We start from the raw sequence: 27,978 nt of genomic DNA, 5'->3' as shown, positions 1-27,978 counted from the left end.
ACTTCGCATTATTAGAATAATAGCAACTAATAAAAACTAGTGACCCCATTCTTAAATATAATAAGGACTTACTGCATTAAAAAATATAGATAGATCTAAATAAAGCTAGATTAGAACAGAACATTCAGAGCCGTTATAATCTTGCTGACAAATACCACAAATAATTGTTATGGAACCAGATGATTACAAGAGAGCAGCTTTATCAGGGCCAAACAGAAACATTTGCAGGAACGATCCAATGTCCTTCGACCTGGTTTTGACTTTATTTAAGCCTAACTATTATGACACCATACCAGTAGTGACAGGTCTTATTAACACCTTGGGTGACACATATTATGTATGGAAAGAAGTAAAAGGTATAATTGGCAGCACTGATACCTGATTATTTCAAGTGTAACCCCTTGAAATGTACCATCTCATTTTTGTGAGGGTCCTTGCAGAACAGAAGATAAACAACAGTAAAACTAATAAAACAAATATGAAAAAATCACACAGAAATACCCACAACGTTCTCAAGGACACACGCACACAAACACACTCTCACAAACACCAGCATAGCAACTACATGACACATATACTTAACATCAAGATGCAAAATAAGACAACACATACAGATGCAGAGTTCATGTTCATATCTCTGTGAGGATTAAGTCCAGAATAAATGAACCTTTATTCTTACTGAAAGCAAGAGCAAGATGTTTTACAATAAAGTCAGTAAAAGTTTGAGGGGATGAAGATTAGTTTCTGTGGCATGGCCATAAATAACATCAGCGTGTTCTAGGATTGGCAGCACCAGTTGTGGAAAATTCTTTTACGAGCTGGAAGGAAAAAACATTCTCAGAACGACAATTTTAAGGCAACAGGCTTTCAAACAATATTAAATTTAGGATTTTACCTCGACCAGCTAGACTTAGATTTTATCTGACTCCAAAAGATGATTTTTTGAACACTTTACAACAAATAATTGCAGTGATTGAACTTGGAAAAACTATCACTCATTTAAGACTTACAGGTGGAGGAAAAATGCTGTTAACTTTATGTAATTTGAAAAGAATAAACCTACCATTTCATTCTGACAAAATTTAAATTAATGTCCTATACTAAAAGTTTTTGTTTTCACCAAAAGTGGTAGTTGCATTAAATGATAAGAGTTGATCTAATTACAAACAATAAAATCCCTGGCGGATTATACATACCGATTTATGTCAAGTCAAGTTTATTTATATAGCGCTTTTCAGCAACAAGGCACTCGAGGCAATGTACATAAGGATGCTGGCAGGAAGAACCATGCCCTGTCCTTTCACCTCCTCTCTTTAGTCGGGGTGTGCACCCAGTCTGGATTCACAGAGAGAGCAACTGACATGTCCAAAGATTTTAATCTGCTGTGAAGTTTTTGTCTCATAACACACAGGAGGCTCAAACCAAAGAACCAACAGGAAAAACAAATGGAACTCTGGATGAGGACAAAACTAAGCTAACACATCAAAAATGTGCTTGTGGAATTAAATTCATTTATTCCAGTAACCATAAGGTCATAAGGTAAGATCAACTCATCTTTTTGCTTTCAACTAACAAAATGCAATTATGTGGAACCTTTTCTATACATTTTTCAGTGGGCTGGGTTACTTCAACAGAGGGAACGTGATAAAGAAGTAAACAATAAAAATTATATTTGTTGGGTTAAAGCTTGATGGACTGTGTCCTGGTAAATTTGAAAGGAGGTCACAAAATCAAAAATTACAGAGGGGAGAAGGATTTCTAAAGTAAAATTGTGTGAATAATGAACAGAAAATAAATAAAATAAAAAAATGTTTACTTTTGTGAGTGTGGGAAATTGTGGAATAAATTGCATGAAGAGTTAAAGGAGTGTTCAACTATTGAATCAATTCAAATAACTTCATGAATAGAAATTATAACTTCCAATGTGCTTCTGAGTTATTTATTTATAGATGATGTTGTTTGCAACTTAGATTGTAAATTAACTTGATACAAGGCCTTGAACCTTTACTTGCTGCTGAACAGAACTGATTTATGGGTAATAATTGCTTTGGGGGTGACTACCTATTGACTGGACAGGAAAGATGTGCCCTGGTTACCCTCTCCATCCAGGATGCCCTGACACCGATTGGCCAACTTTGTCAGGGGGAACCTTTCAGAAAATGTGTTTTTGAATTTGATATGGCTGCTAGAATACAAACTGCTTCCTGTTAGAACACCACGGCAAAACAGGAGAGACAGCTGAAGGCTGTTTAAACAGGATGTTGAAATCATTTCTTGTCAAATTAGAATAGCTTTGGATATGATCTTTACAAAAAAAAAAAAAAAAAGAAAGAAAAATGGTTGATTGATGTTTGTGGAGAGGTTTGTTGTTCTGTTATTCCCAAAAATTACAGCACCTGATGGATCTCTAACAAAGGCCCTAAAAGGATTGCAATCACTGTCCACTGAATTAAAATCAGGAGTCGATGAACAATTCATCGTCTGGACAATGGGGAAGCCTACTGGTGAGTATATTCACTTCATTGACTGTTGTTGTGGTGATCGCAGGTTGTGTATGCTGTTGTGCAACGTGTATTCGAGCTCTCATCCTTAGGTGTATTGATCGTGCGATTGGTTCTAGTGATACCAGAGGTTTGAGATTACCAGAATTTCAAATGGATCTGGTGCCAGAGCACACTGATGTTGTCCACTGAATATTTAAGTACAAGTAATGATGTGGATCCCATGGAACCAAACCAAAGTGCTGGAGAAATTATGATACTGTGCTAGGAGGAGGAGGACCAGACAACTGCAATAGATAATGGAACAGGGTTTATGATTCAGGGTCTACAATATACTGATACACATTGTGCTGCTCATTTCCGCTGTGCTTCTAGCTTTTTATTAATTTTGTTGTTTTAAATTTTTCAACAGGCCATTATTATCTATTTGCGATGTTTTAATCATTTAAATTTCAGACACACATCAGCATAGGTCTGTTCTATGGGAAACAGAGGGGGTGCACACACTGAGGGCTGCAGGCAGTTACCAGAGAGATGACACTCCGTTTGGGGGGCCGGAGTTACGCGACGGCCAGAAGGACCTGCCTGCCTGCCATATTCTAGCTTAGGTCTATATGCACTAGACACATTGATTGATGTGAGGTGGGTTTTTTCCCACCTCAACAGGGGGATTGTTATGGATGTATGATTCTGTGGCCTTTTCTAATCATCTCTTTGTTGCCCTAATTAAATATCTCTTCCCTTGTTTCTTATCTGCCGCACCGCTCACTGCTACAGCTTACACAACATCCTTATGTGCATGACTACAACCATGGGCTTCATGGACTCAGGGGCTCCGGGAATGACAACCGCCTGTCAGATGGTGTAAGAAGGAGGGGGCCGTGATCAATTTAAACCAATGAAGACTGGTTTAATTGAAAAGGTTTCTAATTGTGATAAACAGGTACATTGTTTCTGATTATGATGAAATATGTTTGACAAGGATTCATTTGATTAAGCCACTATGTGGCCTGCCTTAATGATAATGATAATAGTAGTTGATAATTACCTACAATTGGGCGTAATCTGCCCGGTATGAACATATGATTTTATATTCCATTTTAAGACTAACCTTTTCAGGCAGCTGAACCTGCCAAAAGATGTTTGGGGATGGATTTTGCTCAGGGGGCAGAGAAGATGGACGAAGACAATCAACACTTAGGGTCTACATTAACTGATTCACATGATGTTAGACAGAATTTTCTGCTGTGCTTCAGACTGTTGTCCTTTCTCTCTCTTTTCTCTAAATCATACACATACAGGTTTGATGGGGTTAGTGTTGTCTCCACTAGGTGTATAAACTGTTGCTTAGACACAACCAGGGGTCTACCGGAGAGATTCCTCTTTGGGGGGGTGGGGGGGTGGAACCACGTGACAGCTGGAAGGAGATTCCCTGGTCATATATAGGTTTAACACACACACACAGAGTTGAATGATTGTTTCGGGGGGTGGGTACCCAGTTGCAGGTGGTCCACTACCCAGTGCCTAGGGGGTTAACTGATCTAAATTAGTGAGGTGCCTTTAAATGACACCTCATCAGGGGGGTTGTTAGGAATAACCTTTATTAATATGACTCATAGCTGTTTTTCCCATTTATACTATAGTGAAATAAAGTATAAGTTCTAATGTTTCCCTTTTGTTACAATAGGATAAGAATGCTCATCGACACACATTACAAGGAGAAATGGCCCAAGGGTTGTCATGAATGACCTGAGGCTGGGGCACTGGGGTTGATAGTGGATCAACCGGTATAACTGGGTTGATTAGAAAGCTACAGCACACTTAGATTAAGTATGGACACCCGCTACTACACAATCTAACAGATAGACACCACAATGGTGACACATAGTCTATTGATAATCACTGAGGGAGTGCACATTCATTGCATTGGAGTGCCAGATATAAAACTACATGTGATCTTCTATCGAGGCTCTTCAACTGATCTCTGTAATCATTCCTCTGCCTTAATTTAGATTAAAAGAGCTAAAAGTTAGAAACTGATTGAGAGTAGTTCCTTTAATAGTCTTTAGATAGAGTGTGTGATTGCTTCTGGGGTCCAAGTTCTGGAGGAGCTCCGAGGCGTCTGATCGCCAACTGGGTGCGGTAGCTCGGACATTGTTGAATTATAGAGGGTCTATGCCCCAATAAAAAAAATGGAAATCGTTTATCATGATTTCAATTTTCCTGGAACTTTAACAGAGGTGTATACAATTTTTAGTGTTGCTGTAAGGCCCATGAAAAGGACTTTTCATACAGAAATGTTATGGTATGGCCCTGTTATGGCTTACTCATGGGGAATAATGCCAACTTATCAGCTGTCCAGCAGACAGTCTTGACATCCTCGATAATATCTGAGCATGTAGAGACAGTGGACAGTCGCTTGCATTGACTTTGCAGCAAATCCTCATACTGAGCATGTAGCAACAGTGGATATGAAAACCTTTAGTGGCTTCATCTAGGAGAGAAAGACAGCTAAGCAGATGAACTCTAGCCAGTTATCAAGCCTAGAGTCTGAAAGAAAGCACATAGAGTTAGTCTCAGTAGAAGCTCAGCCAGTAGCTATGTCTAGGTTAACACTGGACAGGTTAAACACTGAAAGACGGAGCCATGTCTATCACCTGTAGAAGGAGAACATGAAGATGTTGGCAGCAGCAGCTTGGCCGATGTCCCCCTCCAGGAAGGTCCCACAGATAAACACAGAACCAGGTCAGATGTAGCTTCCAGGAAGGGAAAAACAGAGAGAACATAAAGTTAAAAGATGAAATAACAGCAAATAACGCAAAATTGGAGAGTAGTATGAGAATGTAGCAGAGAGCATGAAAGTGGACAATAAAAATTTCTCTGACAATATTGTCAGTGAAAAGATGAATTTAAGGTGATAAAAATGTACATCCATATTCTTTTAGAACTTTATTTTATTTTCCTTGTTATTTTATCTTTCTTTTTTCCTGTAAGCCTTTTGTTTATTTTCTTATTTAGATTTCACAGTGATATTTATTTTGACAAAACAGTTCAGATACCCTTAGTGAAATAAGCTGGAAAAAATCTATTGAATTTTTCAACAGGCCATTATTATCTATTTGCGATGTTTTAATCATTTAAATTTCAGACACATCAGCATAGGTCTGTTCTATGGGAAACAGAGGGGGTGCACACACTGAGGGCTGCAGGCAGTTATGTTTATTTTGACAAAACAGTCCAGATACCCTCAGTGAAATAAGCTGGAAAAAATCTATTGAATTTGATTGCATGGAAGCAGCTCAGCTCAGCTTTTTTTGTTGCAGAAAAAAATACATTTCTTCTCTCCCAGGACTCTTATTTGCATATCTCTAACTTTGGAAAAAAAACAAAAAACTGTTAGGAACCAAACTAGGTGACTACTGAGCTGAGACAAAGTGCAACAAAGCCAAATTAATGCAAACAAAAATGCTTATTTTTAAAATAGACATATGGATTCTAATGACACTTTTTTGGATGCAGGCTTCAAGTTAAATGTATTTCAAATGTCTTCCTTCCTTGCATTTGGGGGAAAAAACATTCAGAGCCAAAACCATTTGTTTCTTTGTAGGAATGCTGGTCCCTAGCCACCAACACAATTCACGCATAACATCATGGTGCTGATCATCAATTGATACTAAAGGAGGGATCTGATTGCACATAGTGTCCAGTGCATGTAGATCATTTTCAGTAATCTGCATTAATAATCCTTCTTTATTGGTATGCAAATTTTCCACAAAAAAAATGAATTTTTGTTTTAATAAGCTGTTATAATCATCAAAATTATTAAATACCTTACTGTATTGAGAAGCACGCATATATAAGAAGGAGGAATGTCTTTTATTTTGTCAGAAGAAAAGCGGAAGCAGCTGTGACGTTTCCTGTCGCCTCCCAGATTTTCTCTGCTGCTGCGTCAAGTTGACGCATGTTCCCAGATCCTGGTCCTCACTGACGTTGCTGGTAGTCACGCTAAGGTTCGGACAGAACAACTGGAGTCAAGTTGTTATATCCCTTCAGCCACACGGTAACTACTGCTTAAATATCGAGTGGAAGTAGACCGGAAGTGCGAGGCTGATGTTAACCCATGTTTGTGCAGTTTTCTATAATTATGCGTTAAAGTTGGTGCGTTAGGTGATATCTGCACAGCTAAAGCTCAACTTGATTAGCTGCTTTGGGTTGGGGTATTATGTCTTAAACTTAAGCTGTCTAATCAGCAGGTTTATAGTTTAGACGGGGGGTTAAAGCTTGTTAAGGGATGTTGTCGACTTGTTAGAAGGCATAATCTAACCAAAGCTAAACTTTCAGGCAAACATCACGTATTCGCATGTAACCGTACAGATTTAACTTGTGTTTAAGCGCAGCCATGTCGCTATAACCCTGCTTAATTTAGGAAGGTTTTTTCTTCAATCTGCGTCCGACGTAGTTTTTTCGTCCATAACAGGAAGTGTTTGAAGAGGGGCTGTGGGGCGTGTTCATTCATGCCTAATTGCACTGTGGCTGTGAAGAAGGCAGAGGAAATGCTAGTTGTGACTAACAAGACCAACTGACGGTGCTATAGTTGGACTGATAAGTGCAAGCCGGTTGCCGTTTGGTAGACAGGAAATCCTGTCAAACAAACCAGCACACAGGCCTGATCAGTGTTTGCTTGGGAGTTTTAACTAAGTCATCATTGTAAGATGTAGAGCTGTGCACAAAGCAGACACATCCTGCAGCTATTACTTTTAGTCACACCTTTGATTTCAGATCCTAAGTGAAAAAGCCTCAAATTCGTGTTTTGCTGTTTATTTGTTGTTGACAGAAGATGTTCTTTCTCAAGAAAGTTGTCGGCGGCATCGTTGATGTTGTCAGGTGAGAATCTGAACAATTAATCCACATAATGTAAATCTAAGCTCTTTTGTTGCTCCAACAGTCATGATCATCTCTGATCTTTTTTTTTTTTTTTTTGCAGCAACATTGATCCTAACCAGTTCGTGCCCGCAAATCCTGTAAGTGCATGATGTGACCAGCTATGTCTGCTAGCAATGCAACCTACAGGCTTTTCCAGACCTATTTCCATTAGCTTTTTTTCCCTAAGAACTTTACCACATAAGAGAAAAACGTGTTCTAGGTTCTTTGACAGAGGTAGTTGTAATTTTTAGTGGTTTCAAAACAAGTGCCTCAAAGTGCAGAATTTTAGCTAATGTCTTGCATAGTTAAACATTTTGGGAGTTTTAGTTTTGATCCATTTATTAAAAAGGGGGGGAAAAAATCTGATTTTTCTGTATTTGACCTGCTGATCAAGGGAAAATTGGCTGGTTGATTGGTCAATCTCTACCTTCTGCCAGTCATTATGTCTGCTCATTTCTCTGTCCCACAGCCTCCTCCACGCGGGCCAGTGGCATATGCAGAAAGGCATGAAAGTGATGAGGAGCAACAGTTCCGCAGAGTCTTCCAGCAACTCGCTGGAGATGTGAGTGTCTCATCTACCTGACCACCCCTTTGCTTTTCTGGTGATTCAATGGTTCAAATTGCCATCACCTTTTCACATCTTGACAACTCTTTCTCCTTCTCCTTACTATCATACAGGACATGGAGGTGAGCCCAAATGAGCTAATGAACATCCTGAACAAGATCATCTCAAAGCGTAAGCTCTGGTTCCATTTTTTTTTTTGCATGTGAAATTCACCTCAACCACATATCTATGCATTTTAAGGCCTTTAATTGGGCAGTACTGTTACTCCAGTCTTAACAATACCTTTTATGTCAGTGTATCTATCTCGTTAAGATCTTTCCAACAGTCATTGACATTTATTTTAGACGGAGACCTGAAGACAGATGGTTTCTCCATTGAATCCTGCAGGAGCATGGTGGCTGTCATGGATGTATCCTCTCTGTCATGTGTTCTCGTTACTTGGTAAAAGAAACCAAACAACTTTATGTATGCAGTGTGAATTCTCTAAAAAACACATCTTTGGCAAATGTAATTATGAATGTGAATATATTATTTAATATTTTAATATTTTATCAAATAATATTTCGGTCTGTTAAGGATTGTCCTGTGAATACCAGCCCAGTAAGGCGATGGTATTAGGACAGAATAGAAAGGTGTGAGACGAGCTCTGACATTATTGAACAGCATAAACTCTGCACATATATGGAATGAATTCACACAATTTCTTAAAATACAAGAATTTATTAACAAAAATAAGTCAACTCAAAGTCAAACATATTTCAATCAACAAACTCTTTACTATGCTAAAACAATTCAACTAAACTACCAAGCAGAATGAAAGAATAATGAAGACTAATGGGCTATGTACAATATAAACAAGTTGATTAAAGATGATTGGAAATTATGACCAAAAGAGTGATGCAACATTACCATGCAATGTTTATGTTTGAGAACCAAGGATTATCTTGAAGAATCTGGAAGTGAAGTTAAGTTAGTCTTGGAACCAACTTAGGCAATAATCAGCAACATTTAGACAACCCTTCACAATGCAAGATCAGATAAAATATTATTTTAATAAAATAATGTTTCAAAGAATGATCTGCTGAATAAAACCAACCTTCTGGATGACTAATTCTCAACGGTGTCTAATTAGCTGCCTTTATTTATTGAAATAATATTTAAAGAAATATTATTAAGGGAGTATTTTGGAAAAGAGCCAAATCTTTCAGGAGAAATGGGGCTTAATGGTGTTTACTTAGTTTTCAAGTTTAGTAAAATAATATTTAGGGAACTATTATTTACTGGATTGAAAACTAATGACCTTTTTTGGGTAAATGATCTTTAGTAGGCAAACGTGTTCTTAGCTGTTAAAGCTAACAACAGAAGTTTATAGCTTATCATCAGAATCAAACGCATACCTTTAAAATACCATTAATAAAAGGGTTAAAATGCATAAGCATGGATGGCGCGTTACGGCCGATCGTCTGTGTTTAAAATCACTCTTTAAATAAAGTTTGTTTTTAACTTTAAAAAAAAAACACAAACACAGAACACAAACTGAACACATGTGCTGAGGAGATAATCTGCTAGCAATAAGATGGCTGAGTTTTCAACACAAACAAAACCAAACGTCATAAAACGAAAAATGTTTGGATTATTTCATTCTAAACTACTTCTCTCTGCCCAAAACACAGCCTCTTACGTTAACCGTGCTGAGGAAAAGTGGTCCGAGGCGACGGAGTTAAAGAGATCTTCCACAGTGAACAAAGGGTTAACTGCAGCTAACCTCCGTAGCTGTGGGGTGGGGCGGCTCGTTCTGTCGGCCGGCCAAACTGCACGTTACAGCTGTAACCACGGTGATGCGGTCCCGTTGTCCTTCCTTCCTTCAGACCGGGAAAACTGCTCCACTCGGCATCGTAGAGACAGGGTCTCTGCTGGGAACTCTCTGGAACAGTTTGCTTCTGTTGACCTCAGAGAGAAAAGTCAAGCAACGCTTGTACCTTAATTACCACCGTTCATGAATGAATACCAGATACACAAACAGCAGTTCATTCCTACTTAACTTAGTGCATATGATCGCCAGATTGTGGAAGAGGTCAGCTTGTTGCAAAAGCGGGATTTTTATTCGGACAATGACTTTACGGGAAGTCCGCTGTTACCCCCGTTTCTGCCTGTGCTGGAAGTAGGTTAATGCGATTTATTTTGAAAGTTCCAGAAAAGTTCTTATCTTGTTGTACCCATGGCTGTGGTTCCAACACAAATAAACAGTATAGTGGTAGGTCAGGTTGGAGCCAAATGCTTGGGACCTTCTGCTTCATTTCCTTAATAGTCTTTCAGTCGGACAGCACTGGGAAACTTGGCTTCCATGAATTCAAACACCTCTGGAACAACATAAAGAAATGGCAGGTAGGTAGCGCTGGGCTTTTTGCTTTTGTTCCTCCCACCTAATTATGTGTTGTGGGGCTACATGTGTATGGCCACAGTGTTAATCGTTTACAGCAGCAGTGAACACAGTGGGAAGGAGCAGAAATGGATATGCTATCAACTGATTTGAATGTACACCGTGCCAAACTTCTGGATAATTTACATGTGTCTGTTTTGAATAGACAGAGCTGGGATCAGTGTGCTTTCTTTACATGCTCAGCTGTTGGAACACATGATTGCATTTCCCAAATGTCTGCTCGTGTATTTTGGATTAAAGCAGTTGTCTGTATGACTGCTGCCTGCGTTCCCAGATGGTTTTTGTTTGTTTCTTCTACTCTTTCTAGGTAGTGAGCCGGCCAACCAGGAATCTGATCTAAATATTTGTGCCGTTATTCTTTAGGGTGTGTACAAGCAATATGATGCAGACCGCTCTGGTGTCATCGGTGCAGATGAGCTGCCAGGTGCCTTTAGAGCTGCTGGTGAGGGTTTACTTTCTCTCATTCTATATAGTGATGTGAAAAAAATATATGGCCCCGTACACATTTCCTTTGTTTTTTTTGGGGGTTTTTTTATGCATAAATGGGTCAAATGATCAAAAACGAACGAGTTCGGTATCAAAGCAAACTCCTGTAAAGACGAAATGACTTTAAATGATGAATTCCTTTTTTATTAAGAGAAAAATGCTAACCAACCTCGCTATGTGTGGAAATGTAATTGTTCCATAAATCTTATAACTAGTTATTCCACTCTTGGTGGCAAACAACTGTCTTCAGTTCATTCAGTCTTTTCCATCACTCATTGGAGGGCTTTAGAGTTGTAGTACACCATTTATGCTCTAACCTTATATTTATACTTTGGTTACAACCACAAACTTTAATGTATTTTATTGGGATTATATGCAATAGATCAACACAATCATTCATAATTGTAAAGTTGAAGAACAATGATGCAGCACAGCTTGTTACTCTGAACACACCATCCCCTTCTAAAACATGGTGGTGGCAGCATCAGGCTGTAGTGGGGCTGGGTGACAGGGAAGCTGATCAGTTGATGGGAATACAGAGAATCCTGAAGGCTGTAATAGCCTTGAGACTCTGGGGTGGACCTTCAGCTTCCAGCCTGAAACTGACCCTGATGACTGAACATGAGCCACTTTACTAAGAACTGGGCATGGATTTTAGTCTGTCGATGTTCAAAGCTGTTAGAGACACACCCCCTGGTTCTACAAAGTATCGACTCTGGGGGACTCAATGTACAGAGGCATGTCACGCTTTTTAATTCAGTAAAAAAATATTAATACCATCATTTTCCTTAAAATTCACATCTATGCTGTATTTTGTAGCAGTCTATCACATATAATCAAGAAAATACACTAAAGTTTGTGGTTTCAATGTGGCAAAATGTGGAACTTTACAGGATTGGTTTGGATTTTTTTGTAGTGTAGCTCTATGTAGTTATTAGCTGTAATAAAAAGATGTTGTCACTGAACTTTTTGGAAATGAAATGAGTCCTTGGAGTGGTGGAAGACTAACTGCTAATCAGACATGCTGACTTTAGGAATAATCTGAACTCACTGTTAGAATGCTGTTGGTGGCTATTAAAAGCTTCTTATTTCACAACAAACCACTGCTGGTTTGGTTCTGTTCAGCCTAACGGCGTCCATGTGATGTTACGCTTGTTGAGTCTGCCAGCTGTATCAATCCGACAGGTCTGCTGTGACTCTTTGGCAAGAACAGGGTAAACATCTGGATTTTACGTCAGCTGAGCAGCAGCATCATAGATGTAAATTCCTGTGCTCTCAAAGTTTCTGTTTGAAAATAATCCAACCGACTTGCGATCAGCTGAGGCGGATTGGTACACTGTGGTACATCTTGTTGGTGTCCACCACCCTCGAGGATCTACTTAATTTTCCAACAAGCTCACAGTGATATTACATCTTTCTTCTAGCAGTAAGAGAACTATAGCTGCTAACTTCAGAGTGTCACCTAGAAAAATCTAAACCAACATGTTTAGGGGCATGAATACATCTGCAAGTCTTTTTAAAAGGCTTCAGGTTACCTTGAAGTTGCTTCCACAGTCACAATGCTGCCTATAGTTTCTCCACTAATGCTGATATAATACATATTACGATCTTCTCTCAACTTGTGAACTCTGATTCTAAAGGCGGCGGTTTTATTTTTGATAGTTCTGCATTACTCGCATGTAGGTGCTGCTTTGTGGTAGCAGACACTGATCTGATCTGTCTCTGCTGCAGGCTTCCCTCTCAGTGACGAGCTCTTCAAGATGATCATTCGTAGATATAGTGATGAAAGCGGCAACATGGATTTTGACAACTACATTGGCTGCCTTGTGAGGCTTGATGCCATGTGCCGTAAGTCGATCTGAGTTGGCGGTCTGTTATTTTAGAGGCTTAATCAAGGTAGCGAGTCATTATCTTAAAGGCTTAATATTTCATCTGATGCAGGCGCCTTCCAAACCCTGGACAAGGATAAAAATGGGACTATCAAGGTCAATGTTAAAGAGGTAATGTAATCAAAGAACTTAGTAATCAAAGTATCAGTGGATTTTTTTTTTTTTTAGCTTTGTGGTTCAGTGATTTCATGAAGTAATCTACTGGTTTGTCTTTTCTTGTCATTCCAGTGGCTTCAGTTGACCATGTACTCTTGAGTCCTGGTGATGCCGCCTTCCTCCTCTCCAGCTCGTTTTATAAAATGACTCCACTCTTATCTACACAATACAAAGTATTTTATCTATAAATCCCTCAGCTGCATGCATGTAGTTTTCTTCTGAGTGACACATGCAGGTCTATTCTGAAACCTGAATGCAGAATGATCCCTCTGAGAAGGTATGGGGGTGTGTACCAATGCTGTCAAACAAGTGTCATTAGTTTTGGTATTGCTTGAATCTGCCTCATGCCATGAAATGAAAACAGAACTAGAGGCTGCCTCAATTCAAAAGTAATTTTAACTAGGGCTTAGCAGCACAGCTCTGGTTCTGTGGCTGGTTTCACTGGTGGAGGGTTCCCACTCATTTTATGAAAAATTGAAACTGCAGAATTGTCCAAAGCCTCTGATATAATTTTTTTGTTTCTTTCATTACAATCAAATTTCCACTTGGGATCAATAATATTATTTTGGTATCACTGTAAAAGCTTGTTGCCATGTCACTGGTGCTCTGTCAGTAAAATAGGTGAACAGGGTGAAATGACAGCTCGGTTGGGTGTAACATTGCAGGAATCTCCACCCACAGTTATTTCCAACCGTTTCCCCTATTTAGATTCTTCTCGGAACTCTCTGGGCCTGTATCAGCCTGAGAGACAACCACATGTCTACTGCTGCTGCTTTGTTTCGTTAGACATGCTGGGTGTGGGACGATATTTCTTCAGCAGTTGTATTAACACTGTGACCTTGATCTGGAAAATTCCTACAAAAGCTCCACAAAGCCTTACCCTTGGTACAGCACTAAACTCTCACCTGTAAAGCATGCAGGTCTCTAAAGAGTGTGCTTTTACAGTCTGCCATATAGGTTCCTATGTCTTAGAAAGTGGCATTAAATGCAGTAATCCCAGATTTGGGCTCAGTCAGCAGGGAGATAAAGAAATAATTTGGAAATAAAACCTTTTTAATCTGCACTAGATTTAACTTGAGAAATCTGTAATATATAAAGTTAGTACATTCAGAATGTGGTAGACCATGTTTTAGTTGCCCCTATAGAACAGAATATTAGACCTCCACCTTTCTCTGAAGTGGCCTAAGGTAGTAGTTGAAGCAGTGTTTGTGTGGGCAGCTTCGTGTCCCATTTAAATATCAGTTCTGTTAGAACTGCTCACCTACAGCATGCTTTGTTTTAGCTTACTCTCACTTTATGCATTATTATAAAATGTGGCAAACACTCTGCACCAGGGTTTGTCAGCACAGTCTGTGAATTATGTGCCTCTAATGCATGCCACCAATATGGAAATGCAATCCTAAAATGCTACCACCATGCAGTTAGAACCATGCTCATTTAACTCTTACTGAAAGTGCTTATGTCAAATAAATGCTTGTGCCAGGTTTGGAATAAAATGTGTTTCAGTCTTATTTTTTTATAGACTGGTGTATTCTCAAGCTGAGCAATGAAGTTTCAAAATAAGAGCATTATTTTCTGCAGTGTTTATAATCTCTTGGGCAATTTTGATTTAGCTTTTTATATAAATAAAATGATAACCTACTTAACAGCAGAGTCTTTGTAAACACACATTCTTTCTGTTTTCCCCCTCAGTTAAGTAGATCTAGAAGCCTTAGGAATGATAAGGAGCCACATTTAAATCCTATAGATTTACTAGCAGTTTAAGGCATGACCAGATGTCAATATTCCTCCTAGATCAACAGCTTTCTCAATTAGTATTTTCAGTTTAGCTGGACAAGAAGTATGTATGTAAATAAAGTATTTTTGAATTGAATTGAATGTGAACAGAAATGCCCTAAAATGTAATGTTATTTAAATGTTAGCTGGTCTTGTCATCTGGTTTGTGTGAACACTTTATAGCAAGAGGCCTTATCCTGTGTCCGAGCTACCGCACCTTGTTGGCGGTCAGACGCCTCGGAGCCCCTCAACCAGTTTCTAACTTTTAGCTCTTTTAATCTAAATTAAGGCAGAGGAATGATTACAGAGATCAACGCTGGGGCTCCCGTCTCGGACAGTTGCCGTCTGTTAGAGGATGACGAAGAGCCTCGATAGAAGGTCACATAGCAGTTTTTATATCTGGCACTCCAATGCAATGGATGTGCCCTCCCTCATTGATTATCAGTAGAATATATGTCACCATTGTGGTGTCTATGTTAGGTTGTGTAGTAGCGGGTGTCCATCCTTAATCTAAGTGTGTTGAGGCTTTCTAATCAAACCAGTTATACCGGTTGCTCCACTATCAACCCCAGTGCCACAGCTTCAGGTCATTCATGACAAACCTTGGGCCATTTCTCCTTGTAATGTGTGTCGATGAGCATTCTTATCCTATTGTAACAAAAGGGAAACATTAGAACTTATACTTTATTTCATTATAGTATAAATGAAAACAGCTATAAGCATATTAATAAAGGTTATTCCTAACACCTGACAATCAGTACAGTTCTGATCAGCAGTGAACCAGCTTTCCATCCACAGAATGAGAAACGTCTCCAGGATCTCCATGTGTGTGTTTACTATAGTGGTAATATTAGTCACTACCTTTTTACAGCTGCACTCCTGAAGTCTTGTCACTTCACAGGTTCAATGCAGATTAGAGATTCAACACTGAATACACTTTGATTCATTCTCCATTCAGTACTCCATCACTGCTTCTCTTGAGCCCAGCTCAAGAGAAGCTTTTATGTGGATCTTACAGACCAGTATCTTACAGATATTTGACTTATTTTAACTCCCGTGTTCAAGACTACTGAGTTTGTGAGCTCCGTATTTAGGCCCATTTCCCTCCCCATCTTCAATGAGATCGCATCCCTTTCGTTGGGGCTAAGTTTCTTGCCATTCAGAAGTCACCATTAGCACATCAAGGTGTTTTATTTTCATCTTTTTCCATAATTACTTTTACCTTGTACTTTATTTGCTTTATTATTATTATTATTTTAAACAGTGTCCTGTTCAGCAGAGTAGCGCTCAGAATTATTGTGTAAAACCCAACAGATTTACTTTCATTTACTTACGGCTAACGCATTAATGCTCTGCTTGATATTTATAAAACAAACTTTATTAGAAACTGTTTGGGATTATTTCAATTGTTACGGAGACAGAAACGAAAAGCAAATAATAGGAAGCACGAAAGAGGTGAGGCAAAAAGGAAAAGGGGGGAGAAAAGAATGGAGGTGTTGTGCCGTAATGTAATGATCTTGTGCCGTAAAGTGATGGTCTGCCAAAAACTGATCGGGTAAAATCGGGCGCGTCCCCGCGACGGAGCGAGCAGTGAGAAGGGGAGGAGCTTGCCGCAGGAGTCCACCCAGCCTGTCAGCTGAGTGTCTGGTTTTCAGAGTTCTTTCTCGGTGGTTTAGCTCTTGAAGTCAACAAAAGAAAGACAAATAAAACAGTTATATTTGTATGGTCACTATTACAGCACAGGTGCGTCTCGTTTATCCTTTTCTTCTTATAAAACTTGCGACGTTCTCACTGTGAAAGTGTCGGTTTCACGCCTTCTATGTTTTTCTCTGCTAAAAAATTATTATGGCCAATATGTCTTGACTAATGAAATGTAATTTCTGCCCTAAATAACTCTGTTTTACTGATGAGCTGAATTTCACAGACCTCTCAGAATGCACTCTGTGCAAAATTGCCAAAATTACAGCTTCTTCTATGACCCATGTGTAGGAGCCATAAATGAAATTGGGCTGGTTTGTAAGATGTAAGATGCTGTTTGTTTGTTTGTTAATGCGTGGGTCAACTGGAGATGGGCGGAGTTCAGGTGATTGGGCATATTAACCCACCTGCCTGCCAAACACACACACAAAAAAAGAACCTACAAAACACAACCCAATCAAGCAGCTGTTAAATACCCCAAAAATGGCTGACATAGGACAGTTTCACTCATCAAAAAGTGACAGACACCCACAAAAGATCTATTCTTTATTTTTACATACCTGGTAGTCCTGGTCTCACTTCAGCTATATAACAGAAACCTTTTCCAGAGATCACAACCAAGATATTCCTTACAAATAACTTATTCAATGCTATCACTTCAGAATCTATCAACATCTATGAACACATTTATATGCCCAAATCAAAAATATAAACAACACAGCTTCAAAAAGTGAATTGTTAGACACTTTCACAGTGAGAACGTCGCAAGTTTTATAAGAAGAAAAGGATAAACGAGATGCACCTATGCTGTAATAGTGACCATACAAATATAACTGTTTTATTTGTCTTTCTTTTGTTGACTTCAAGAGCTAAACCACCGAGAAAGAACTCTGAAAACCAGACACTCAGCTGACAAGCTGTCTATTTGCTGGAATTTTTCAAGTGGGTGGGGTGTCAGCTTCACGCAGCTGGCTGGGTGGACTCCTGCGGCAAGCTCCTCCCCCTCTCGCTGCTCGCTCCGTCGCGGGGACGCCCCCGATTTTACCCGATCAGTTTTTGGCAGACCATCACTTTACGGCACAAGATCATCACTTTACGGCACAACACCTCCATTCTTTTCTCCCCCCTTTTCCTTTTTGCCCCACCTCTTTCGTGCTTCCTATTATTTGCTTTTTCAACCGTCTACGCCCGAGCAGATCCAGCCATGGATCACACTCACATCCACCCACTGCAAAGACAAACTACAATAGTCGTCGTACACTCCCCATATATACTCTATACTCCCTGGTCCAGGTGCCGATACCAGCCCCCGGACCCAGTACGTAGTCCCCTTGTCTCCGGGGATTTATTATTATTTTTGACAAGCTTCCTCTCAAACATCAAACTGTTGAATGAAAATCACCAAGAGTATTTATGAGCCGAGTGGAATAAAGAGCCTTGGTTGAATTCGGAGCGTTCCTTCAAAATAAAAGACACTTCAAACCAGTGGGGAAAATCAGATTTTACTGGACATATTTAAGGCAGAAAGGATAAATGTAGAAGGCGGTGTTATTTTTCATCAATTTCCCTGGAAAACAACACTATAAACGAATAGGAGTAGCATCCGATAGATGTTTTAATTTAATTGAGCTTTACTTTGTCAGCCACTGATGTTAACCGGAAATAATTTGCACAATGTTAGCGGCACGCGGGCTAGCTTGACTATTGCTATCCTGTGGATAAGGAAGTGTTTCTCACGTCTCTGATTAAAATTGTGCCTTCTTTGTGTCGAGGGTAAGTCAGTCGCCTTCTAGCCATCCCTGTGATTAGCACAGACAATAAGAAGTGTGGTTGCAGGCGGGAATTGCTGCATTAGCTGTTAGGTAAGGCAGCTAGCCTACAGTGGAGGGAGCTAGCTTGGTGGGCTGCTGTTGTGCAACAGAAAACGAACGCCTGCTTTGTGTTTATTGTTTTTATGAATGAAGCCAAATAAGCCACATTGCTTCTAACCAAGAAGAATAAAAACATGCTCTTAAAACCAGACACATGACTGCATGTATGTGCGCTGTCCCATGTTTAAATCGCCGTCCATTGTTCCGAGCCTCTGACAGAGCTAACGACTCTGTCTTAATACTCCCATGTTTGATCTAAGCTTACAGTTAAACTGTTCATGCACGTTTATTCATTGGGTAAAGCCAAACAATCCTCGGTTGGTTCCCGAGCCTCAACATATGTCCCCACTGTTAAATTCCATCAGCTCTGCACAATCTGAAAACCAGTCAACCGTTTGTGCTCCTGCATCCCTGTTAAAGTCATTTTTGCTTATTAAAAAATTAAGGCCTTTTATACTCATCACATTTAATTTAACATACAACCTGTAAATTTGCAAGAGAAAACCCAAAAGTCTTTCTTGTGGGGAAAAGTACATAAAAAGGTTCAACCTCAACTGCATAAGTGTTTTTGAGTTCCCACCTGCGACCAGTCAAAGTGGATCTCATTTGGATCCTTTAGCCAAAGGCAGAAGTTGCAGAGAGCTTACAAATGAAAAGGTTTTCATTTTAGAAAGTCATCTGTCATCAGAGCGTTTTACATCAGGATAATGGAGATCTCCCAGGAGGTACAATAGCGCTCAAAGAGCTGCAGGACTTTCTCACACGTACTGGTGATGTTCTGCATGTGTCCACAATATTCTGCACGTCTGGATATATGCTTGCAAAGCAACTTTAGCATAAAAAACAACACTGCAGGGAAACATGTTTGTGGGAGCGTTAGGCTCCGGAATTTCTTCTGATGGAACTGAGGGTTTTGTCAGTAGATAGATTATGAACAGTGTGAAGCTGCTGTCAGTTTTGGTCAGAAACTTTCAGTTCTCTCTTAGAAAGCTGGAGATCAGGAGGGTTTAAAATTTTTCATAATCATGATGAGTCCAAGCATATGGATCCAAATCCAGAGACAGATTTGATTGTTTTTTACAATAGATTCTTCATTGTCTCACAGTGGGGACATTGAGGTGTACCAGCAGCCCATTGGAAGCATGCAGATGCACACAAAGGTAAAAAACAAACACAAAAAGAATTACAGACTGTACAGTAAGGGATAAATAACATAAGAAAAAATACCGTACAGTTATTAAAAATAGCATAGTCAGATTGAAAGAAATGTGCAACTGAGTAGGGTGATTCAAGAAGTGTACAAAAATGTATAAATAGCAGACCACAATAAGTGAAAGAAACTACAAAAACAGCAGGGATGTAAACATGGAGTGTGTTGGGAGCAGCGGTGGTTATAACGTCTAACATCTGCTGAATTTCAGTTGAATTGTACGAGATATGTCACATTAAAGGTGGAAGAAGATGTGGCATTATTTGTTGCTGTCTAATTTGATATACATCCCAAAACCCTGTTGTTTTAACTGAGGTGTTACACTCTTTATATCCACTGTCTGAGTGATGAACTTAACCAACATTTCTCTTTCTGTGTTGTCCAGCAGACTGTAGCTCCCTTTGGACACCACTGGGGAAACCTTACAGAGACCACACAGCAGCTGGGTATATATTAAGACTGGGTGGAGAGGATGTCCTCGCCAGTATACTACAACCATGACAGTGCCATCCGCTTTAAGAAGAGAAAAGCTCGATTTTCTTTCAGTGAAGTCCACGTGCTGCTGGATGAAGTGAGGAAGAATCGTTCGGTTGTTGTGGGTACGTGTTTGCTATTCAGCTGCCTCTCACCGTTCTCCTTTTAATGACCAGAGAGTGTAGTTAGGTTTAATCTTCAGTCCTGTGAGCTTTGAAGCTAAAATAAATCTTGCTGTTCTGTCTTTTTAAAGGCAAATTCAACCGAGGAATACCAACCGATGCAAAGAAGCGCATCTGGGCAGAGATAACTGCACGTGTCAACGAGATTGGGGAGTGCCAACGTGAGGTCATAGAGGTCATCAAGAAGTGGTCTGACCTAAAGTGTGACACCAAACGCAAAGTGGCAGCCATGCGCTCAGGGACTGTTCCCAACAGAGGTCTGAACTCACGTCTTTCCCGAGACCTCACTCAAACGGAGAAGATAGTTCTTCAGATTCTTGAGATGGACGAAGACGACCAGAGCACTGGAGAGTGCGGTCCACTGGGAGATGATGATGATGTTCCCGAGGAAGAGGAGGAGATGGAAGAGGAAGATATGATGGGAATGCAGAGTTCTCCTAACGGAGGGGTTGACCTGGCATCCATGCCGCCACCACCTTCATACGGTATGAATGGCCTCATAAATTCCGGTAGAAAAGATATGATTATTACAGAAATCATAAGAAGTAAAGACAGTTTCATGTCACCTTAATAAAAAGGTTTTAAAGTTATGGCTGAAGGCTTTGGCAGAGACACAAATGTTTTGTGGATTTACCAGTTTTAAATATTATAGAAACATCTTTCTTTGATATACTGAAGAACAAAACGCCTTTTATCACCACCTAACTCAAAATTATGAGTCAACATTTGTAATGTTAATGCTTATTTGTTTCTCGTACTCGTCGTCTTCCGCTTATCCGGGACCGGGTCGCGGGGGCAGCAGACTCAGCAGAGACACCCAGACATCCCTCTCCCCAGACACCTCCTCCAGCTCCTCTGGGGGAGCCCAAGGCGTTCCCAGGCCAGGTGAGAGACATAGTCCCTCCAGCGTGTCCTGGGCCGTCCCCTAGGCCTCCTCCCAGTGGGACGTGCCTGGAACAACCCCAAAGGAAGGCGTCCAGGAGGCATGCGATATAGATGTCCGAGCCACCTCAACTGACTCCTCTCGATGTGGAGGAGCAGCAGCTCTACTCCGAGCCCCTCCTGGATGGCCGAGCTCCTCACCCTATCTCTAAGGGAGTGCCCGGCCACCCTACGGAGGAAGCTCATTTCAGCCGCTTGTATCCGGGATCTCGTTCTTTCTGTCATGACCCAAAGTTCATGGCCATAGGTGAGGGTAGGAACGTAGACCGACCGGTAAATTGAGAGCTTTGCTTTTCGGCTCAGCTCTCTTTTCACCACTACGGACCGGCACAGCGCTCCCATTACTGTGGCAGCCGAACCGATCCGTCTGTCGATCTCCCGCTCCATTCTTCCCTCACTCGTGAACAAGACCCCGAGATACTTAAACTCCTCCACTTGAGGCAGGAACTCCCCTCCAACCTGAAGAGGACAAGCCACCCTTTTCCGGTCGAGTACCATGGCCTCGGACTTGGAGGAGGTGATTTTCATCCCAGCCGCTTCACACTCGGCTGCGAACCGCCCCAGGGCATGCTGTAGGTCTTGGCTAGAGGGGGCCAGCAGGACCACGTCATCTGCAAAAAGAAGAGACGAAATCCACTGGTCCCCAAACCAGACCCCCTCCGGCCCTTGGCTGCGTCTAGAAATCCTGTCCATAAAAGTTATGAACAGGACCGGTGACAAAGGGCAGCCCTGCCGGAGTCCAACATGCACCGGGAACAGGTCCGACTTAATGCCGGCAATGCGGACCAAACTCCTGCTCTGCTCGTACAGGGACCGGATGGCCCCTAATAAAGGGCCCCCGATTCCATACTCCTGGAGCACCCCCCACAGGGCATCACGAGGGACACAGTCGAATGCCTTCTCCAGGTCCACAAAACATGAAAGAGTCCAACCCCGAGTCCCCAGCCTCTGTTTCCACCAGGGAATGCGTGATGGCAGGATTGAGGAGATCCTCGAAGTACTCTTTCCACCGCCTGATAATGTCCTCAGTCGAGGTCAGCAGTCTCCCACCCCCACTATAAACAGTGTTGGCGAAGCACTGCTTCCCCCTCCTGAGGTGCCGGACGGTTTGCCAGAATTGCTTCGAGGCCAACCGGTAGTCCTTCTCCATGGTCTCACCGAACTCCTCCCAGGCCCGAGTTTTTGCCTCTGCCACAGCCCGGGCCGCAGCACGCTTGGCCTCACGGTACCCGTCAGCCGCCTCAGGAGTCCCACAAGCCAACCACAGCTGATTGGACTCCTTTTTCAGCTTGACAGCGTCCCTTACTGCCGGTGTCCACCACCGGGTTCTGGGATTGCCGCCGCGACAGGCACCGCAGACCTTACGGCCGCAGCTACGGGCAGCAGCATCGACAATAGATACGGAGAACATGATCCACTCGGACTCTATGTCTCCAACATCCCCCGGGATCTGGTCGAAGCTCTCCCGGTAGTGAGAGTTGAATACATCCCTGGCCGAGGGCTCCGCCAGGCGTTCCCAGCAGACCCTCACTATGCGCTTGGGCCTGCCAAGTCTGTCCGGCTTTCTCCTCCTCCAGCGGATCCAACTCACCACCAGGTGGTGATCAGTGGCAGCTCAGCCCCTCTCTTCACCCGAGTGTCCAAAACATGCGGCCGAAGGTGATGATACGACAACAAAGTTGATCATCGACCTCCTGCCTAGGGTGTCCTGGTGCCAAGTGCACTGATGGACACCCTTATGTTTGAACATGGTGTTCGTTATGGACAATCCGTGACTAGCACAGAAGTCCAATAACAAAACACCACTCGGATTCAGATCGGGGAGGCCATTCCTCCCGATCACGCCTCTCCAGGTGTCACTGTCGTTTCCCACGTTGGCGTTGAAGTCCCCCAGCGGAATAATGGAGTCCCCGGGAGGGGCACTATCCAGCACCCCAATAGGGACGCCAAGAAGGCCGGGTACTCTGCACTACCACTCAGCCCGTAGGCTGAAATGATAGTCAGAGACCTCTCCCCAACCCGAAGGCGCAGGGATACGACCCTCTCATCCACTGGGGTAAACCCCAACACGAGATGGCTGATCTGGGGGGCAACAAGCAAACCCACACCAGCCCGCCGCCTCTCCCCGTGGGCCACTCCAGAGTAGAAGAGAGTCCAACCCCTCTCAAGGAGATGGGTTCCAGAGCCCACGCTGTGCGTGGAGGCGAGCCCGACTATTTCTAGTCGATATCTCTCGACCTCCCGCACAAGCTCAGGCTCCTTCCCCCCCAGCGAGGTGACATTCCACGTCCCTAGAGCCAGCCTAAGCATCCGGGGATCGGGCCGCTGAGGTCTCCACCTTCGTCCGCCACCCAATCCTCTATAATTTTCTCCAACATGCTGGATGTCCTGATTAATAGTGACCCATTCTTTTTGTCTCAGTGCTTGAAGTTGATCACAGTTTGTTGGTTCCTGTTTCTCCATGTTGACAACCACACACTCTCAGTAGGGTTAAGATCTAGGGAGCTCCTGACCACAGGTGCAGAATTTCAATGTTCTGATCTTTGAGACATTCCATCCCTTTGCCTTGTGACATGGAGCTTGAGTATGCTGGAAATACAAAGTTCATCAAGACGTTGTTCTCGGAGGACATTTTTTAAAATAACATTTTTGCCATTGCAGGCTTTTTGAGTAGGTTTGTGAAGAAGCCCATTTGGATGAGAACCAACTCAACACAAGTTCTATCAGGGTGCTTCACTTGTCGTTTCTCAACCAGTACCTTTCCAGGAGTTTCAGACAATCTGCAGGATTCATCAGAGGAAGCCCCTTTCAGATGATAGCTCTACAATAAACACAACCCTGAACCCCTCATTATGGATCGCATTGTCCTTTCACATCACATAATTCAGTTTTCAATTCAGTTCAATTCACAACACATGTCGTCTTAAGGCATTTGTCAATTCAATCAAATCATACAGATTTCAAGTCTGGTACATAAATTCCAATTAATCCTAACCATTGAACAGTGCAGACAGATTCTGTTATTTATTCAAATTGGTTAAAAGTTTTTCTTTCTAAGGAAACCCAGCAGATTGCATCCAATCAGTGACTTGCAGCATTCACTCCTCCTGGATGAGCATGTAGAGACAGTGGAGAGGAAAAACTCCCTTTTAACAGGAAGAAACCTCCAGCAGAACCAGTGTGAGCGGTCGTCTGCCACAACCGACTGGGGGTTTGAGAGAACAGAGCAGAGACACAAAAAGAACACAGAAGCACTGATCCAGGAGTACTTTCTATGGGAAGGAAATGTGAAACATTAATGGTTATAGCTCCTTTAGAGGCTTCATGTAGGAAAGAAAGTCAGCTAAGCAAACGAACTCTGAGCCAGTTTTAAAGTCTAGTATATCAAAGAGAGCACATTCAGTTAGTTACAGTAAAAGCTCAGCCAGTAGCCATGTCTAGGAGAGAGAAAGGGTTAAACACTGAAAGACAGGGCCAAGTGGATCATCTGTATAAGGTGAGCATTAAGCTGTTGGCAGCAGAAGCTCAGTCGATGTCCCCCTCCAGGAAGGTGTCACAATCAAACACAGAGCCAGGTCAGAGGTAGCTTTTAAAAAGAGAAAAAACAGAGAGAGAACATGAAGTTAAAAGCTGAAATACAGGACATAATGCAAAACTGGAGAGTAGGATGAGAATGTAGCGAAGAGAATGAATGTGGTCATAATAACCTCCAGCAGCCTAATCCTATAGCAGCATAACTACAGAGATAGCTCAGGATAACCTAAGCCACTCTAACTATAAGCTTTATTAAAAAGGAAAGTTTTAAGCCTAGCCTTAAAAGTAGACAGGGTGTCTGCCTCACGGACTAAAACTTCTAGAGACTCTAGAAATATATGGAACAATCAGATCTCTGATAAGTAGATTCACTGGGATCACTAGCCTTGTGTGCTTTCAGAACTTGCAGCTGGGATTAGGGAACTAAAGGGGCTTACAGCTGGCAGTATTCACCTGAGCAAAATGTGTAGGTTTTATTTGGGATTTTCAGTAAATACGAGGGGAATCCCCCACAGGGCTTGTGTTGTGGTGACCTCATGCAGGCGGTTAAGATGCTTTCAGTGCTTTAAATTGAAGCAAAGCTGATCAGTTGTTTAGCATCATTCTAAGCATGTTAGCATCTGCATCAGGTTCTTTTGATCAACATATTTCTTGAGGATATTTCAGAAGGTCAATGGTGGATCCTCTGATGGCTCAGCTGTGTACATACCTTACAGAGTGTTGCTGCTCTTGCTATAATACATCATTTTTTGCCAGAGCAAAAATATAGTAAAAAGTGTTTTTTTTTTTTTAGACAAACAATTGACTTTGATTTGCAACTGATCCCTTTGCACGACAGTCTACTATCAAGGTGAGCTGTCAGGACAAAACCTAAAGCTGTGTCACTTTGTGTCACTGCCAGAACCCTTGTCCATGACTGTACATCTTTATTAAGATGACACCTGTAATTGGATTTTCAGCTGCTTGTGTTAAAATGCATGACAGCTACTTTAAACCTTTTAGGGGACTCATCACAGCCAGCTTATGATGTGCAGTATGAGGTACCCCCAAGAGAAGGTGATTGTGATTGTCATTTTTCTTTTTTACATTTAGGTAAGATTTAAATAAGTTTGAATATTCTTCTATTAATAAAATGTCTAACACACATTTTTTCTTTGCATCAAGATACCGAAACCCCATTTGGAGATTCGGATGAAGATCAAAGAGATGACGTGCTTCCCTCCACTCAGCCAGCAAAATCAGGCATAGCACATCAAGTTAACAATGGCATCCATAAACACGCACAACCTCAGATGTCTTCCGGAGCGCCCGCTTCGGCGCCAATGCTTCCTACGATGGGTCAGCTGCCACACAACTCGAGGGACAGCCTGCTGCAAAATGCCTCCCTGAGCCTGCAGGAGCAGCATGCCACCAACATGCTGCTGGAGACCGTGTCACGCTCCCTTGAGCTGCTGGCGGAGTCGGTGCAGCAGCTGGCAGAGACTCAGCAGGAGTTTGTGCGGGAGTCGCTGCAGCTGCAGCGGGAGACGGTGCAGGTTCTCAGAGACTTCACGGGTGGAGCCATCTCCCTCATGCACGATAAACTGAATGGACGGCCAGCTTTATAACACAATTCATAGATGTTGATAAGCTGCATCACTGACTTTGTGCTTGGCCCTCAGGTGCAGGAACATTAAGTTCTGTTGGTTGGAACGTCTGCTTACTGTACTTTATTTTAAAACTTTATTGGTACAAACAAAATAATACCATGGAGAGTTTTTTTATTTGCTACTGAAGGTGGGATTCCTCCCACTTGAATTTTCTAAATTAAACACCACATTTAAAACATTTATTTTAATGTCATCATTGTAAAAATAAACAACTGATTTTTCTTTTAAAAAAAATCTTAAAATGTCATTTTGTGTGTTTTGCTGTAGCTTTCCTTTGCCTCGGTGTCTGGAGATTACCACATGTACTGTCATGGTTGAGTGGACGTCTGCACCTGACCATCATATGGTCCCTAAATCTAGGAGCTAAATAAGCTGTTATTGGATGCATTGAAAAGAACTATATGTAAAGCGTTTGTGATTGTGTGATCTTTGTTTTTTTATATTACACAAACACTTGAAAGGTTCCAATGAGTTCTTTTGAATATGAAATAAACCCCATATGTAGTAAAACCGAACCATAGCTTGTTTTTTCTACATCTGAGTCTGTGGACTGTCAACACTGTTGTGAATTCCGATCAGCTCCTTCTATTCTCTGTTCCCACCAAAAGCCACCTCAGATCGCTTTACAAGACAAATGACTCCATTTCATATTAAATACAATGTAGTCCTGCATAGATTCTAATGATCAGTTCAGGCCCATCAAAGTGTAATAATATGGTAAAGTTTAATAACCAATGCCCATTCCTACATCTGTCCCTCAGTAAGTCAATGTATTTTAATAAAGTGTAGCCTTTAGATTGGACACAGGATCTTTTTAGGTCTTGCCAAAGATTTTCAATTGTATCTAGGATTTGGACTTTAACTAGGCTATTCTATGACATGAATGTGCTTTGATCCAAACCATTCCATTAACGCTCTGGCTGTTTTAGAATCCTGTTGGAAACTGAAGCTTCACCCCAGACTCAACTCCTCTGCAGCCCCTAACAGGTTCTCTCCCAGGATTGTCCTGGATTTAGCTCCATTCATCATTCCATCTACTCTGATCAGCTTCACGGTTCCAGCTGAGGAACAGCATCCCCACAGCATGATGCTGCTGACACTGTGTTTTGTGGTGCTCATGGTGTGTTCAGGGTGTAAATTGTGGCTGTTATGTGACAAAATGTGAAAAAGTCCAGGTGGTATGAATACTTTTGGAATGCAAGTTTAATTGAAAGATCTTTATATTTTTATAGTCCAGGAGCCACAAGTAAAACTGCTCCGTAAGAGTGATGTGTACTGTGAGGAACATGTGGAACAATGAGTTCTTTAAGATCAGATGGTGTGGTCAAAAGGTGTGTGGGTTTTGGTTTTTAGTTGTGTTTCCTCCTTCCTCATTTATGTCTTCCCATATTCAGTTCATTTCCCCATGTTCGTTATTGTTAGTAAGGTGTTTCCGTATTAGTTCTTTCCTTTGTGTTTCTTTGTTTTTTCTCGTGTTCTGTTGTATGTGCATTTGAATTTATTTTTCTCAGTTTAGTGTTAGTCTTTTCCCCTCCGTTACTCTGCCAGTAGCTTTCTTCATTTCACTGACTGCGTTTGATGACACACTCTCCCTGTGATTTTCACCATTAAAGTACTCTGTTTAATCACAGCCTGCATCTCCACTTGGGTCCTTTCTCAACCTAATTTTTTTTAACCTAAGA

At 41.6% G+C, this 27,978-nt stretch overlaps 2 protein-coding genes across 8 annotated transcripts; both read left to right on the top strand.

Moving 5' to 3' along the window:
* The first annotated feature begins 6,408 nt into the window (after positions 1–6,408).
* capns1a (calpain, small subunit 1 a) lies at positions 6,409–14,606 on the top strand. 3 transcript variants are annotated; one of them, XM_047379985.1, is made up of 11 exons: positions 6,409–6,561; positions 7,336–7,385; positions 7,486–7,522; positions 7,894–7,986; positions 8,103–8,160; positions 8,334–8,398; positions 10,306–10,374; positions 10,793–10,871; positions 12,647–12,763; positions 12,857–12,915; positions 13,033–14,606. In XM_047379985.1, exons 2-11 carry the CDS (start codon positions 7,339–7,341, stop codon positions 13,057–13,059), a joined length of 651 nt encoding a protein of 216 aa, XP_047235941.1. In that variant the 5' UTR covers positions 6,409–6,561; positions 7,336–7,338; the 3' UTR covers positions 13,060–14,606. The 3 variants fall into 3 exon arrangements, with proteins under 3 accessions (XP_047235941.1, XP_047235942.1, XP_047235943.1); XM_047379986.1 differs by having other exon boundaries at positions 6,416–6,561; positions 7,339–7,385; XM_047379987.1 differs by lacking the exon at positions 6,409–6,561 and adding an exon at positions 7,131–7,208.
* Positions 14,607–18,065: 3,459 nt separating this feature from the next.
* zgc:153990 (uncharacterized protein LOC768125 homolog) lies at positions 18,066–26,811 on the top strand. 5 transcript variants are annotated; one of them, XM_047378330.1, is made up of 6 exons: positions 18,104–18,207; positions 19,411–19,465; positions 19,904–20,114; positions 20,243–20,656; positions 25,650–25,703; positions 25,812–26,811. In XM_047378330.1, the coding sequence occupies exons 3-6, from the start codon at positions 19,988–19,990 to the stop codon at positions 26,252–26,254; spliced, it is 1,038 nt and encodes a 345-aa protein (XP_047234286.1). In that variant the 5' UTR covers positions 18,104–18,207; positions 19,411–19,465; positions 19,904–19,987; the 3' UTR covers positions 26,255–26,811. The 5 variants fall into 5 exon arrangements, with proteins under 5 accessions (XP_047234282.1, XP_047234287.1, XP_047234284.1 ...); XM_047378329.1 differs by having other exon boundaries at positions 18,109–18,207; positions 19,901–20,114; XM_047378326.1 differs by lacking the exon at positions 19,411–19,465 and having other exon boundaries at positions 18,066–18,207; positions 19,901–20,114.
* The last annotated feature ends 1,167 nt before the right edge of the window (positions 26,812–27,978 follow it).

This window comes from Girardinichthys multiradiatus, chromosome 11 (genome assembly GCF_021462225.1).
Source record: "Girardinichthys multiradiatus isolate DD_20200921_A chromosome 11, DD_fGirMul_XY1, whole genome shotgun sequence".
Lineage (NCBI taxonomy): Eukaryota > Metazoa > Chordata > Actinopteri > Cyprinodontiformes > Goodeidae > Girardinichthys > Girardinichthys multiradiatus.
Note: the sequence above shows the minus strand (reverse complement) of the source record. Positions and strands in the feature narration are given on the sequence as shown.

Bases quoted from the DNA above. Each gene is read 5' to 3' on its own strand.
- capns1a (XM_047379985.1), top strand. From the start codon at position 7,339: ATGTTCTTTCTCAAGAAAGTTGTCGGCGGCATCGTTGATGTTGTCAG. The intron at 7,523-7,893 runs GTAAGTGCATGA...TCTGTCCCACAG, and splicing joins AGTTCGTGCCCGCAAATCCT to CCTCCTCCACGCGGGCCAGT. The intron at 12,916-13,032 runs GTAATGTAATCA...TTGTCATTCCAG, and splicing joins TCAAGGTCAATGTTAAAGAG to TGGCTTCAGTTGACCATGTA.
- zgc:153990 (XM_047378326.1), top strand. From the start codon at position 19,988: ATGTCCTCGCCAGTATACTACAACCATGACAGTGCCATCCGCTTTAAG. The intron at 20,115-20,242 runs GTACGTGTTTGC...GTCTTTTTAAAG, and splicing joins GAATCGTTCGGTTGTTGTGG to GCAAATTCAACCGAGGAATA. The intron at 20,657-25,649 runs GTATGAATGGCC...TAAACCTTTTAG, and splicing joins GCCGCCACCACCTTCATACG to GGGACTCATCACAGCCAGCT.